This window comes from Osmerus mordax, chromosome 12 (genome assembly GCF_038355195.1).
Source record: "Osmerus mordax isolate fOsmMor3 chromosome 12, fOsmMor3.pri, whole genome shotgun sequence".
Taxonomy (NCBI): Eukaryota; Metazoa; Chordata; class Actinopteri; order Osmeriformes; family Osmeridae; genus Osmerus; species Osmerus mordax.
In genome coordinates, this window is record NC_090061.1 from 8,885,282 (window position 1) to 8,901,135 (window position 15,854).

The 15,854-nt window shown below is 46.9% G+C and overlaps 1 protein-coding gene across 1 annotated transcript in view; it reads right to left on the reverse strand.

Moving 5' to 3' along the window:
• fgf13a (fibroblast growth factor 13a) overlaps positions 1-14,051 on the reverse strand; it is a gene marked incomplete in the record, with an annotated part of 81,973 nt that extends 67,922 nt beyond the window's left edge. Inside the window, 1 exon segment of the mRNA XM_067248001.1 lies at positions 13,952-14,051. Within this exon segment, the coding sequence (XP_067104102.1) occupies positions 13,952-14,000 (49 nt within the window).
• Between the last annotated feature and the right edge of the window lie 1,803 nt (positions 14,052-15,854).

Below are 15,854 nucleotides of genomic sequence, written 5' to 3' on the forward strand. Positions count from 1 at the left end.
TGTTATGGAGTGTAGGGCAGGAGAGGGTTAACAGGAAGCCTCAGGTGAACAATCAGCCATAAAGTGATATGATACCTTAACAGGAGGTTGTAATGTCCCCCTGCTCAGCTGCCTGGAGCCATGGCCCTCCTTGGTTATTAACCCCCTGCCCCTCTGTTCCCTAGCCCCTCACCCCCTCACCCCCCACCTTCACCCCTGCAGGCCTGCATGTATATGCCAGAGAGAACGCCATAAACTCCCTGCTGACATACGGCATTACTACCTCATTGGTTAAAAGAGCGCCATTAAAATTGACACCGAACACGTAGGGAGGCGGAGTTTAAGAGCACTTTCACGTAAAATAGCACATTATGGCTGACAGTCTCTGAGAGGGATCAGTGTCTCCACAAGTGGAGCCCTCCATTCCCAGTTACAGAGACATATCCATGTGATGAACAATTCTCGGGCAATGCCAACAAGCACTAGTTGACGATCCCCTATCTCTCTCTCTCTCTATATCGCTGCATGACCATGAGAAACACATGACTTGCTCCCTCCCTCCCTCCCTCCATCCCTCCCTCCCTCCCTCCATTTCACACAGCCTGACACCTTCTGAGAGGTCCTCTGAGAGGTCCACAGGGCTATCTGTTAACAAGCCTGCACCGAAGACCTCAGCGGACCCCATGGGGCTGTCCTACGACTGCCTGCTAACAAAACGACGGTCAGTAGAACCCTGTGGACGGGCGACTCCTGCTCCCGTCACCAGGCCCGGCAAGGAGAAGGTAACAAGTCATTAGCGGGCGTCAGCGGGCGGAGATCACTTTGCGAAGACAAACAAGATCATTAGCAGCAGTAGCAGCCCTTAAACGCGCTCCGCTCAGAATAGTTTAGAAAAGCGGCTTGGAAGCATCAACAATCCTGTAATTATGCTTAGCATAGATTTTAATTTAAAAAAAATTATGAGGACGCTGGGGGGGGGGGGGGGCAATTATCAGAGCTTAGGTTCACCAAGGAAGGAGATAGCGGAAACACAGTTGTAAACTACACTGTTCGACTCTGAGGAAGTTAACAACAGATAGAACCCGGAGCTAGCAGTAACACACTGCTAAATATTGCTTTACCCACCCTAGTTTTATGTTATGTTAACATTCTAACACACACACATACACACATTCAGCAGAAGCTCAGTGGTGATGCAGTGATAATCAGCACTGTCAGTACCCAGGAGGCAGATTTGTCTACACGCACACACACAGTTTAAAACAGGAGCAAACAGTGAAAAGCGGCCCTGCTCCCTGTAAACCTGTTCTCACACTCCCAACGTTTTATCTGCTTCCAAGTCTACTACAAAAGACAGCTAACAGAGAGGGAGAGAGAGAGAGAGAGAGAGAGAGATGGGTGCTGCATTCCGTCACACATATTCCCCTCTTTATCACTCAAACACACACACACGCACACACACTCCAGTAGGGCCCGAGGTTTACTTCATTGCGGTGTGCACAGTACTAGGGCAGGAGTCATCAATCCCACCACAGGCTAGGAATATAACCTTTTCTCCTCATTCCTCTCAAGCTTAATAAATCATGAGTCTCCGGTCTCCGCATAAGTGATTCCTTATTGCCTCTACATTTACATGTCACACAAACGCCAGTGTTCGTGATGCAGTCCTCTCCCTCTCTCTCTATCTCTCTCACCTCCTCTCTCTCTCTCTCTCTCTCTCTCTCTCTCTCTCTCTCTCTCTCTCTCTCTCTCTCTCTCCCTCTCTCATTCATACACAAAGACACAGAGTGGAGCGTTGAGGGGTTGGTGATGGTTTCCCACATGCAGCGCTGTGGGAGAGGTAGAGGCAGGTTTTCCAGAGAAACTGCTGGGCCAGTGGCCTGTCTTAGCGATTAGCGTGTTCCCCAGGACTCTAATGCAGGTCAGGTCATTCCCAGCAGCAGGGTTTGCATTAACGCAGAGTATGTAGCAAGCTAGCCTACAGGGCCAAACAAACCCATATTCTGTAACCGTGTGTGTGTGTGTGTGTTTTTTTTCCCAAAGCCAAGGCAGGTTGGAGAGGCAGAGCCACTGGGAGGAGAACACAGAGGAGCTGAGCGGCCATCTGTCCCTCTGAGCTCTGCAGCACACAGCATGGCACACACACCCACACAAGCGCACACACACACTTATCATGCCCAAATCTGCACCATTCCAACACACACTTCCTTGCTTCCGTTGCACTCCCACTGGTCTTTGTCCTCCACCGGGCTGAGATCCCATCCTGCACCAGCAGCACAGAGCACTGGCCATGTTTGGAGCTCCACTGTAAAACCCTGACAGTCGATAACCATGAAGGGCTCTACAGGGTTACAGCAAAGGGGGGTCACTTTCCTTTGTGTGAGGCATGGAAGCCATTTTGTGGCAGAATGAGTGCTGCACGACGCTTTGATGGCAAGTGGTGGGTGAGAAGTGTGTGTGTGTGTGTTTGTGACAAAACTGGAGGTGTGCTCCATGGGTGGTCTTGATTGTCACCCACACTTGGGGGGCGGCTCACAGTCATTATCTAGCACACACAGTCACACTCACACACACAGGCACACACTCACACGTTATCAGCGCCCCCAGACCCCTATTAGCTGAACAGATGAAAGCACAGCTACCTCCTAATGGTCCTTATTTGCTGTTTCTCCCCTAAACGGGGTTGGCTTTTCGCTGGGTTGAAAAGACAAAAAAACGAAACCAGTTAAAAGGCACGACGACGGCTGAAAGAGCAAATCAGTACACACACATATCACACCCACACACACTTGTTTGTTTTCCGAGGGTTTTCTCTCAGAAGTCTTGCACAGCGCAAGCTTTAGGTGCGATGGCTGACAGGGCTATACCGAGAATGTGTGAAAGCAGAGTTATATTTTGGAACGCATGGCACTAAACATGTTGTCTCTTCATCACAAGAACAATGCTCACCTCGGGCTGAGTCTCTCACAGCCTCATCACCAGCGTAGTGATCTCCAGCCATTACATACGACAGTCACACAACGGGGAGCTACCTGAAGGAATCATGATGACGTCGTGTAAGAACATGGCATACTGATAAACAGGCTGCCATTCAAAATGACATCAGACAGCCTTTGGAGGAGGACAAGATGGTGGGGAGTGCTGATGTGAAGGTACGGAGAGCTCCGGGGGTGGAGAGGCAAGGTAAGGGTTTAAATGTCTCCACTGCCCTTGAGGACCCTATGAGGCCTGTGGACCCAGGCGCCGTCTGTCAGGGTCTCACTGCCCTAAGATTCCTACCGGCCCACAGCAAACCCTCCTGCAGGACGCAAGGCTGCTCTTGTTTACAGGCAAATACTATACACTAGCAAATAAACATTGACAGCACGAAACTACCTTTCAGAGAGATCAGTCCTCCTCTTCTCTCTTAGGTCAATGTACACTAATGCAGGTAATATACAGGAAGAAAAGAGAGTTGAAAGAGACTGTGTGTGTGTGTGTGTGTATGTGGATAGAGGGGCAGAAGACAGAGATGCAACACACAGCTAACCAGTGTTGGGAAAGTTCACTTTCTACATGAACTAGTTCAGTTCATAGTGCATAATTTAACATTTTCAACTAAGTTCACAGCTCCAAAAAATTAACTAGTTCAGTTCTTTTTTTCAATATGTTGCAAGCTATAATTTTTCTAAATTATTTCCACAGCCCATATAGAACCACAGACAGCAATTATTTTATTAGTTTAACGCTGAAACTATGTGTCAGATTTCATCTTCATATCCAATTGTTATCCTTATCCAACCAGGATTTACATTCACATTGAAGGGACAGCAAGGCCGGATTAACCATTAGGGCAACTGGGCACTTGCCCAGGGGCACATTACATCAAAGGGGTCCTGGACAACGTCAACTACAATGTTATATCACGTTATGAACGCAGTCCTTACTTTCCTTAATGTGAGCACTTTATTGCAACTCTTTCGATCAAAATATTATGTTAAATCACGTCAAAAACAGTGTTTGTGTAGTCTAGTAGCTGCCTGCACAAATGCCGCTTGCGGCCTCTACACAACTTCGGCGCTCTCACACTTGCCAGGCATAGACAGTAGAAGAAAGCACATGCAGTGATTGACTGGTTGGGCAACCCTGAATACCAGACTGTTAACGGTTTCGCCTGGAAGTTTCTAGAAATCTGGCACCTTATTGAACGAAATCTAAAAGAGTGAACGTGCCGTTCACAGGCACCAGAATGAACGCTTTTACTATCGTTCATCAGGCAGTAATACAGTACGTTCAGTTCACGTTCACCAAAATTATGAACGAGTTCATGAACTTTCGTTCAATGAACGCGTTCAGGCACAACACTGCAGCTAACACTCTATTATGTGGGTGCTCTCAGGGCACCACGTTGTCTTGTGAAGACTGGCGGGCTCCAACACTGCTGAGCCTCTCTATCACACACACTCATCCACACACACACACACACACGCACTGTACACATTCTACATACCGGTTGTACAAACCCACACACATAAAAATCCTACGAGCCTCAAACAGTCGTAAACCCCCAATTAAATCAGCTTGTGCATATTGGAACCCTCTTGTAATCCCCTCCACCAGACTTGGGACTGTTAGTCTCACACACCAGATGCCTGCAATTCTGGTCCACAGTGAGTCACAGTGAGACACAGACTGCCATGCTAATCCTGCTGGAATACTGGCATGCAGGAGAGCACACACACACCTCTGAGTGAAGATGAGAATCATGAAAGATGTGGAAGGTAGCATGGTTGGAGGTCACTGTGCCCTCCAGCGCACACAGTGAAGGAACGGAGATCGCTGAGATAGGTGTTTCTTCCTCTGAATAATACAACACACGGTGAACACACACTCACACACGTGCAGTCCGCAGTGCGTTAGGAGTTATGGGTCACCTCCTGAGGAGAGGGAACAATGGGGCAGGTTGGAGGATTGGGTCAGCGGAGAACCAGTAGTTTTCACCCTCAGTTCATCCAACCACCCCCCACCCCTACCCACCTCTAGACTCCACCCACCTCGGGTGCAACACCACCTTATCATAAAAGATTTGCCATGATATCAATCTGAAGGGTGACACGGTGAAATAGTGTATAGTCAGAGGTACTTAGGGTACAAGGGGAACAAGGAGGATGGAAGAGAGCCGTCCTAATTGAACACGGTAACCTTTGAAGCAGTGCTGGGGTGTTTTGTCCTTATTGCATGTAACCTTTTCAGCTCGCCCACAGCCCTGCTCATCTCTTTCACGACAGTCAGTTCTACTGACAGGGATTACTGTTACATCACGACTGATCTCTCCTGCGAGCTAGGTTTCTCTCTCGCTCTCTTCGCAGCTCTCTCTGTGTCTGTAGGGCTGTCTGTCTCTCTTTCTCGCTTCCTTCGCTGGCTTATCCGTCACGTTCAGAGTGATCTTTCACCGTGGTAAAACCTCCAATGACATGACTTGATAGGAGGGGGATGTGTGGACAGAAGCACAAGAACGAATCCTGAAACAGACAGACACGGTCACCTCTCCACGTCTCCCCCTCTCATTCTCTCACCCCAGTGTGATCTCCCCTTCCCACTTCCTCGCTCTCTCACTTCTGTCTTCCGAGACATATCTAATACTGCATTTTAGTCTCTCACCCCTACCTGCACACACCAGACAAGCTGTAGGCTAATTAAATTCCTTCTCACACAACCATTTCACACAGCCCAGCCTCAGATCCTATTGGTCTCAGGCACACCATCCCCCCTCACACGATCCAATCCTCTCACCCGTCACCCCTGCTGTAACACACTCCCCACACCGACCCCCACACACGCATCATCTCGTGCACATGCACACACTTCAAACATCTCTCTCTCACACACACACACACTATCTCCCTCACAAACACAGATATACACACACACACACACTCCAACCCCCTCACACACCAATCTACTACCCCTAGGAGCTTGGGGACTGCTCAACAGCTGCTTTCTTCCGATCCTGAGACTCTCCCTCTTCTACAGCCCCTCAGTGTAATCACTAATCAAATCCCCCTTTCTCGATAGGGGCCCATCTCTTGGGGGCCCCACTCTGTGTGTGTGTGTTTGTGTTTGTGTGTGTACTTGTTTTGAGTGTATGTGTGCGTGTTTGTTTGTGTAATTGTTCATAGTGCATGTGTGTGTGTGTGTGTGTGTGTGTGTGTGTGTGTGTGTGTGTGTAAGGGTGTGTGTATGTGTGTCGGCCCCCACAGTTTGAGTATGTGTGAGGAGGGAACCTCGGAGGCCCTCGCTGACTGAGGGCTCCTGCGCTCATTGGGGCTTTGTTGCCGTGGCTGCGTCTCATTATGTAAATGATGTCTCTCTCCTGAGAGAGCGCGAGTGAGCGAGGCAGGCACAGCCGTAATGCTTGCCACTCCAGACTGTGTCAAATCGGCTTCAGGGACCAGCGAAGGATCGCTGCTATATTTAGAAATCATCCTCACAATGTCTTTTTTTTTTGCTTCACCAAAACAGAAGGGCTTCGTGCCGTGTAATACTCTGTGGTGTGCTGCATATTCACACCACCATGCACACACGCAGTCTTAATCGGGCAGCTGAGTAATATGGCCTTTATCACTTCATTTAACCCATTAAGCATCTATGTAAAGGTTTCACTTTGTATGCAGTTCCCGTCCTCGCTCTTCATCCCAGCTAAACGAATAGTTCCTTATGAGTAATGGAACTAATGACAGACTGAATCATGTTTCATACTCAAGCCCCAGTTGGGTCAATACTTGGCAACGAAATGCTTTAAAAATTGAACTGTCACTCTGAGTAACCTATCAAGAGAGGCCCACAGTAATCTGACCTGGCTTTTATCATCATTCTTCTTAAGAGGTGTCTGTGGAATAGGACAATTATCCACTCTTCTTTATATCCCTCTATCGCTTCCTCTCACAGACACACTCGGCCGCACACACACACACACACACACAGAAAAAGTATTTGTTTCATGTAGCCATGTTTAATGACTAACATAGTGATCAGCTGGTCTGTACCAACTATGGTCAGCTGGACACTACCGCCCCCCCCCCACTCCCCACCCATCCCCTTCTCTGCCAACCGTCCCTCCACACACAAACGCCATGACCCCTGACCCCCACCCCACCCACCTGTCAGTCACCTGTGAGCTACAGGAGGACTCAGCTCAGCAGTGCCACGCCTCAAGGGAGTGTCCATTTCTGAATTAATGAAACTGCTATTTGGAGAGGGTAACCCACAGATCAATGCGGTCAATAGCATTAACCTCAGAAAGGCTTGTGGTGCAGGTGGGGCGTGATGGGGTGGGCGGTGGGACACTGTAATTAATGGCCTTGCTAAAACTGCTTACTCCTATCCCTGGTCCCCTCCACCAGCATGACCTAAGAGGATTGCGAGCCAAGGCTCTCTCTCTCTCTCTCTCTCTCTCTCCCTGCCTCTCACTCTTTCTCCTTCCCAACCACCAATCAAGCTAAGCTACACGGTCAGCTGTCATGGAAAGGCTAATTTGCCTTGTCTATAGAAGGTGTTTGAAGCCATGCCAAGTGCTAATGGTATATATCTTGGTTGTCTTTTACTCGATGCGAGTGCTGGCAAGATGCATTGGCTGATTGGAGCTGATTTGAAGTGTCGCGTTAAATGAGGCTGGAGAAGGAAGGAGGACCATAATCCTGTTAAAACATCACCAGCCTCCATACACGCCAAGGAGATGGCTGCCTGACACTCTAGCGCACAGTTGAGTAATCAGGAGCCCTGGGCTGCTACTGTAGCACGTTGCAAATGCTAACACTAAGGCTAATCTCTGCTTCAGTCTCAGGCTGCGGCCAACCAGGCTGGCGCCAAAGCTCAGGCTAACACTCAAGCTAACACTGATCTCAGGTGTCAGAATGCAGGCTCACCAGGCTCACCTTCAGGACTAACCAGGTCCTCCGCGTGACAGCCCCTCGCATCCCTCTGTTCATTACCACTGGTCCGGCCTTATCGCCTCCCTTTCTTACCTCCCCTTAATCCCCTTTATAATTTTCACCAACTTTAATTAGTTTGTGCCTGGACAAACTATTAATCCCTGCCACAGTTTCAAATAGAGCATCCACCAGGGTTGGGAGAGCCTTTTTACAGGAAGTGACTTCTGGACCTTGACATGACGTGGACACATGTACCACCTGATGACATTTTTACAAGAATCAAATATATCTTCTCCCGTCTCTACGCTGCGTAGTCAGGGTGTTAATTTATGCTCCACAGGCTTGAGTATCCAGTTGTTTTCTATTATAACCTGATGCTGATGGGCAATCTCTGACCTTGTCATTTCTGCTTTTGTGAAGTCACCCTAAACAGCTGATCTCTACCCATGCTGGGCTGTACTCCACTCCCTAATTCAACAGATCATGTCGGAACACCAAACATTACAAACATACAATGGGTAGTATGGATCAGAAGTCACAGCATCCTCCAGTAAATCCTCATGGGTACATTTGCGCATGACGCTCTCCTTTCTCCCCACCAAGGCGTGGAGGGCACGCTTAGTCTTGACGATGTAAGAGCATGCTCTCGTTCTGATCTAGCAGGAGCTGCAGAACCCCCCCCCCCCCCTCCCCCCCCACCTCCTGTCTGTCAATATCTCTGATGACATCACCAGAGACACCATCATCCCCAGGGGACACACACGTGACATTGTCTCAGGGTGCTGCACTTCACAGACCCACGGATGACGTCCGGGATGGACGGCGTGCTATTGTTAAGGGTTACCACCCAAATTAGTTTGACCGGGTTCCGCCAAAGGCTGTGTTGGACAGCTGAGCTCCCGCATGCCTCCTGGCTGCAGCTCAGAGAGCCTGATCCTTCATGTTCCCCTGGACTATTAGCATTGAGATTAGGGGGATTGAGGCACACCTGGTGGAGGTATTACTGAGGGAACAGTTCATTTTGCCGTTTCCATCAGCCTCACCTTTTGTGGAGAGCAAAGTAGCCTCGTGCAACGCCATCTCATCACAGCCCTTCTCTCACAGCGCCACTGTACGCACACTTCTCGGCTTAAGTGGTCTCTGTCCATCTTTACAGATTATAGGCCTGTTGGGAAAGTGTCATGGCCTCCAGAGCCTCCCCCTATGAGGTGTTAAGAACAGTCTTAAAGGGATTGGCCACTCTCACGCCCTCTTGCAGAACAGCCCATAGCTGTTGTTACCATCAGGTCAGTATATTGTACTGACACCAGCCAAAGGCACCGGCGCAGAGAAGTACCTACTCAGAAATATTGTCTGTCTCTGTATAAAGAGGTCGTTGTCAGCAGGGCTGTTTAATACACATAACCACAATTATATGAGGATTATGTTTGGAGATGGAAATAAACTAGCGTGGAGCGCATTTCTGAAAGTAAAACAATTCCATCCCTTCTGTAATCCAAAATCCTGAATTAATGTTTAATCCCACACCTCCATAGGAGAGGCTCTATGATGAAAGCCATTACTGAGATGAGAAAAACTCAGGTGGACTGATAACTCAGATCATTAACTTTGACTCCTGGAGTCCACAGAAACAGACCAGCAAGCAACACAGATGCAATCTGAACTGATCATCACTGAGGTACTTCCTCTAGCTGGATCTGGTGCAAAATCACCCAGTATAAGAAGTTAAGAAGAACTGCTTTTGATTCGTTTTGAATCCATACTGTACATTGTTTTGTCACTTTTGGCAAAATTCTTTAATGAGGATTACATCTGTCCAGTTCTAGTGAATGAGAGGAGAGTAGATGAAACGAGAGGGATAAGAAATATAGTACACACACTGTAAGACAGTGCAACACAGAGAATGCCAGCACCACACAGTAGAGTCATGAAGCTTACGTGACCTTGTGCGATTAGTTCTGTAGTCCAGCAAATGACAGGCAGAATCCAGTGGGCTCCCATAGGCCGGTCTTACAAAGCCAGTCACCTCTGGGAGCTGGGCGGATTACCAGCAGCCTGACTGACGAGCATCCCAACACCCAGGTGTTTAGAGATTTGACGGCCAGAGGAATACGTGAGCTGAACCAGAACATTCTGCAGCTCTCTGGGGTCAGAGAGGATGTGAGGACACAGAGGCCTCGCGAGAAACAAACTCTCTTCAATAAACAAAAGATACATTTGATTAAACAAACCAACATTAAGAAAACATCCAAATTATAAAAGACTCTCATACTGTACAGTCCATAATATAATATTTATAATTCCCTTCCTTGGCTTTTGAAAGAAAACATTACATTTGACTAATATCATGTGAAACCACAAACGAGTCCACAGCTTACCCTGAGGGGGCCGTTTGGGTGATGTCACACTGTTGAGTAGAGCTCTCCACAGAGTGGAAGAGGACAGGGCAGGACACAGAAAAAGGGAGGGAGGGGGGTGGTTTAGGAAAAATGGGTGAGAGAGGGAGAAATTGAGCGAGAGAGAAAGAGGCAGACAGGCGGAGGGGTGAGGCAGGGAGAGAATGAGAGAGAGGGGAAAAAAGGTGGGATGAAAGGGGAGAGCGAGAGAGAGCGAGACAGGGTGGAGGGAAGGAGGGAGGGAGGGTGGAAGGGAAAGAGTGTGAGAGAGAAAGAGAGAGGCTGATAAAAAAAGGGGACGGCAGGACAAATCGTCCCCGTCATTAAGAACGCGCCAATCGCATCTCGACCCGTCCGTCACCAAAACGGGGCTGAGAGCGGAGCAGAGGAGACAGCCTCCCCAACGTTCCCCAACATTTCAGCGGATCAGCGGCCGCACGGCGATGCGGAGTGGCAGGTCTCTGATGAGCGGCCACGGCGAGGACGAGCCAGGCTCCTCCAGGCAGAGTGGCTTGATATGCGTCAGCAGCACCGAGGAAAACCGCCTGACAGGACACAGCACCTCCGGCCTTAGCACGCCATCGCACACGCGTGGTGGGGTGTGTGTGTGGGGGGGGGGCTAGAACATTTTCCTGTTAGACCCTCAAAATATGGCTACGCCTTAGCTAGTTAGGAGGCACAGGAGTGTGGGACTTATTCTGGCCTCAAAGGGTGATAATGGAAGATTAGGTCTGTGCATCCTGTAGCTCAGAAAAGAAAGCACTTTTACCTTGAACACCTCTCGCTAATGGTCCGCAATTTACCCATTAGACTTTCCTTCCCTAATTGCAGGGCCGTCGAGGATAGACGTCCAAAATATAAGACCAAGTCTAGGCCATTCCCACAGAACAGCATATGCTTTGTTACAGGGTGATGTTTAACTACTGGGTGACAAGCTAGCCTTGCTCCATCACTCTGCCTCCAGCAGTGGTGTTAATAACAAACCTGGCAGACCGGCGAGAGGAGAAGACTGTTGAAACACTTAAACAGTGTTTTAATATCCCTATTGTGTTTGCTGCTACCAGCCCCCGTCCTATTAGAGGGAGCCAGACACTACGTCAAAAGATTGTAATGATACTGTTGGACCCACCGCCTCTTCTGACTCGCTGCTGCTTGTGAGAATAGAGCAGGTGTCTGATCAGTGAGGAGAGGATTGTCGTCTTTGTGATTAATGATGGGACTCCAGACTCCTCTTTGGAAATCTATTGATTCTGCTGTGGCTGGCCTCTGGCTCAATCAATCCCACTGCAAATATGTACGACTTGTGTCCCTGCTCTGCTCTAGTCTGGGCTCTGCATATTAGTCCACTGAAACAGTCCTGATTGAAGAGAGAGGGGGTCTGATCTTCATAGTCGAGTCCCCTGGGTGGAGCCAATGCCTTGTCTCTTATTTCATTGTACCGTTAAAGTAAATAAAGCAAGGACTGGGGTTATTAAGAAGTCGCTATACACCCTCTGTCAAATCTGAGCTTTATTGTCACATGACAAGAGGGATATGCAGACTAGATTCTGCCTTCATGTAAACACGTTTTTGTCCCCGGTTTGAGGTGACTACACACAGGTGTGCAAAGAGGGGGGTGGGGACAGGCTGTGTCACTGTGGCTTGACGCAACACTCTGTCTGGAGGACTCTGCTTCACAGCAACACCAGGAAGCAAACACAAACTGAGAAACCTGAGTTGATATTGGAGGTTGGACTCCTATCTCGAAAAGACGTCGCTGGTTTTCTCTTTCGCTCTTGGTATTCTCCTACTAGGACAGGATGTTATCCTATCATATAAAGCAGTGAAGCATGGCCTTTCACTGACTGAGCCAGAGGATGGGGGATAGATGGGTTTGCTTCTTATCCCTCTATTCTATCAAAGTCATGTTCCTCACCGACTCACCAGGAGACTCTCCTTCTCGCTCTGGAGAGAAGGACCATCACACCATGCGTTGGTCCAGACGCAATACAAGATGAGGGAGACAACAAGTTTTGTCCCGATTCTGAAAGAAATTCTATAACAGTTCCACAGTCTGCGCTATTCTTAATCTCCACTTGCACAATCCAATCTCCTTCTGAAAAAGAGATGTTGAGCTGAACTGGGGGGGAAGAGATTACATAGATGTAGAGATTGACACATCACTGAAAACAGAATAAAGAGGATGCCGAATAACGAACTCACGCTTCCCCTGTTGTCCCTAGAGACACACTGGGTATATTTACATTTCAACATTCACCAATGACAACCCAACATGAATGATACCCACATGTGTCAATGTGTCTAACCCTAACCCTACTTTAAGAAATTGCAGGGCACAAAAATGTTCCATAATGAGTGTTGGTCCCTAATGTATAGCCTACATCCATGTCTTAAGAATACGAAAAAAAAAGTAACAATCAAAAACCATCAGGATGAACCTTTCCTACCAAGTGCTTTGGGTGACAGCAAGTATACCCATTAGATCATTTCCCTTTTGAATTAAGAAACATTTAAATATATTCAGGTTTTACTTACATTTTGACTATTTGCCAGTCCAGTATAACATAATATGTGTAGTCTACATCCTTCACGGTCATACTGTGACCAACTATGCACGTCTAACATATCAACTCTTAAGCGCTGGGAAGATACCCTTTTCAAAAGGGACATGGATAGAAACTAATCAGCCTTAAGTCAATTGACTGATGGCCTATGCGTTAACAAGTTCAGATGGTGACTTGAAATCAAATAGGCATAATCAATCACCGGTCAGAAGTTACTTCATTACTAAAACTAGGTACGGAAATTAATATCTAATTGGCATTTTTGCTGTTGAGTTCTGCATCATGTCTTGATGGTTTTCTTTGCAAGTGATTACATTTACGTAATGCAATTATAAAAAATATCTGATCAAACCAGTAGACTATATAATACGTCAGCGCACAAACTGTCTTGCACAACATCGGTGTAGAGACCACATCGATTAAATCGCGCTGATGTTTCTCTAGCAATCCTATCTACCCTTTGTCTCCATGGCAATGGACAGCCAGTTTACATCCCGAAACAAAGCGCGGGTTGTTGAGACGTGCTTTGACATCGTGTCTGGCCATTAGCGCACGAGATAGTGAGATACATTGTGGACACACGTCATACCCATGCGTACAATACTTTAATTGTATCAAACGTGCTTTTGAGAGTCGGGCAAATGTGGGCAAGGTGCAAGCATGAAACACGGAGGGATATTTCAACAGGATGCCAGTGACATTGTTGTTCCACTGTCATCATGTTAAAGCGACAGTGCGACCATTCTCTAATTCCATGGAGGATATTTGCTTTAGAATTGTCTAATTAAATTCACTGCTATCTGGACACATAGTGTCTTATGTGATAGCCTACACTACTGTCTAAGACAGATTGTCAAAACAGAAAATATAACAATTATAGGCAGCATGCACATCATAACCTTTGCCCACCATGCTGTTTGACTCTCAACGAGACCAGCAACCCTGTTCTGGGAGAATGACGCGCCATGCAGTGGGCAAGCTACTATTGTTTCCAGAAATCCCAAAGCGTGAGCAAAGGCTGTGTTGGAGATGAATGGACGCACGGTCGCTTTACACCAGCTATTTAGGAATATAATCTGTGCGTTAGGGAGTTTGTTCTTACCCTTGGAAGCATCCTTTTCTTCTTTAGGCTTCGCCACTTTTCCGCTCATAGATCCCAGTTTGGATGTGTAATTCCCGATTTAGACAAGAATCGAAATCCCTGTAGTAGCTTACAGCCCGTTTCTTCAATGAAATCTTTAACAAATGAGATAAGGGTTCTGTAAAAAATAAAGAAAAATGCAATTAGTCTTGTAATTAATATTAGGCTAATAAAAGGTTAAACAAGTTGTAAAAAAAAAAAAAATGAAAACACTGGGAGCAATAATGTCGAACTTTGATTGCAAAAGCTATCAATGCATGTATCCAGTTATTGATACATTCTACTCACACACGCAACACCACCGCTGAGTTCACAAACGCGCAAATGGGTTTCAAGTCTGGAAAAACACAAATAAATGCTTCCCGAGGATGTATCCGTCAATATTTTCGTCTTTAAATTGCCTTACCTTATCTCCTTCACGTTTTCTGCTACATCAATGCACATTGATAAAGAAATGCCCTTCCACCATGAATTCCGCTATGTTGCATACAAAAACACGACCCTCTCAGCTGTGACAAAGGAATGAAGCAAAAAGCAAAGAAAATTAGCGCAGGGCTTCCAGCGGGTGTCAGTCGACGTCAGAGAAATGGAAAGGGGATCAAATTAAGATCACCTCAAAGAAACTAAACTCTACACACACGGGATATACCCCCAAATGCCATCCACGAGCCTACAACCTACGCGACCAGGTTTTATTATGAAGATTTATCTATTCCATTCTAGCATCAGATGTAGGCTACCGCGAAATAAAGGCGAATCAACAGGATACAAAGTGTAAACGGTCCAGGAGAATATCTGACAAATGTAGGTATGCAAACAAAACTGGATTCATCTCAAAGTTAATAACAGTAATGCATTTACGACACGTATTTCATTATGTTGCCGACATGTCCGCTTTCATCCACCATTGTAAAACGTAGCCTACATGTTGGACTGGGAGCGCTATGACAGATGAATCAAAGAATCATGGACAGCGCCATGGAGCAGATTGCGCGGTAGCCTAATAGCCAGAAAAATGACTTGAATTAATCAGTTTCATCTTTTTTTCTTCTTCTTTTTTCTGGGTTCCATTGTGTTACTTTGAGTAGCTTGTCTGTATCTCTTCATACATGTATGTAAGGTGTAAGAAACACCTTCTGCCAGTAGCAGCAAAGTTAATGGTGATGAAAAAGCAAACATTGGAATTCATCTGTATAGACTAATGTGCTTTACACATGTATCGCCATATGGTGTGGGAAGTGTACATGTCAGCACACAGCTACTTCACGACAATTCAGCTCAGTGACAGACGAAACACTTTATAGTCATAAAACAAAAGTAGGACGATGGCTTTTACGCATCCTTTTAGCTATATTTCCAACACATATTTGTCAGATGTCCTTCGTAATTGTAAAGAAGTTAAGCAACTAGATAAGGTGAAATGAAGAAGCAAATAAGCAGTCATGCACGTTTAGGAATTGGGCTGCACAAAATCGAACCCATCCTGGAAGCGCGCTCACCTGGGTGCGAAACTGAAGGCAAAAGACAGCTGATTCGAAACGTGAAGTATTCTACACTTGCACTGCAGGCGACAAATTAATTAATCCAAAGTTTCAAATGTTCATCGTATGCAATTATTCAAAAGTGCGATGTTCGTGCACGGTTCCATGGGGAAAGCTAGGCTGTTAAGTCTGTCTCTGGTGTTGTTTCAATCCAAGTCTTGAATGACAGATGCGCAGTGAAAGGCATACTGTGCCACTTTCAATGGGTCGATACAAGTTGATCTAACACCGTAAAGGACACTACAAGCATGATTCGAAGAGGACGTGTAGTTTCATGCGCCACATTTAAAATCAACAGTTTACTTCGTAGTGCGTTGAATATT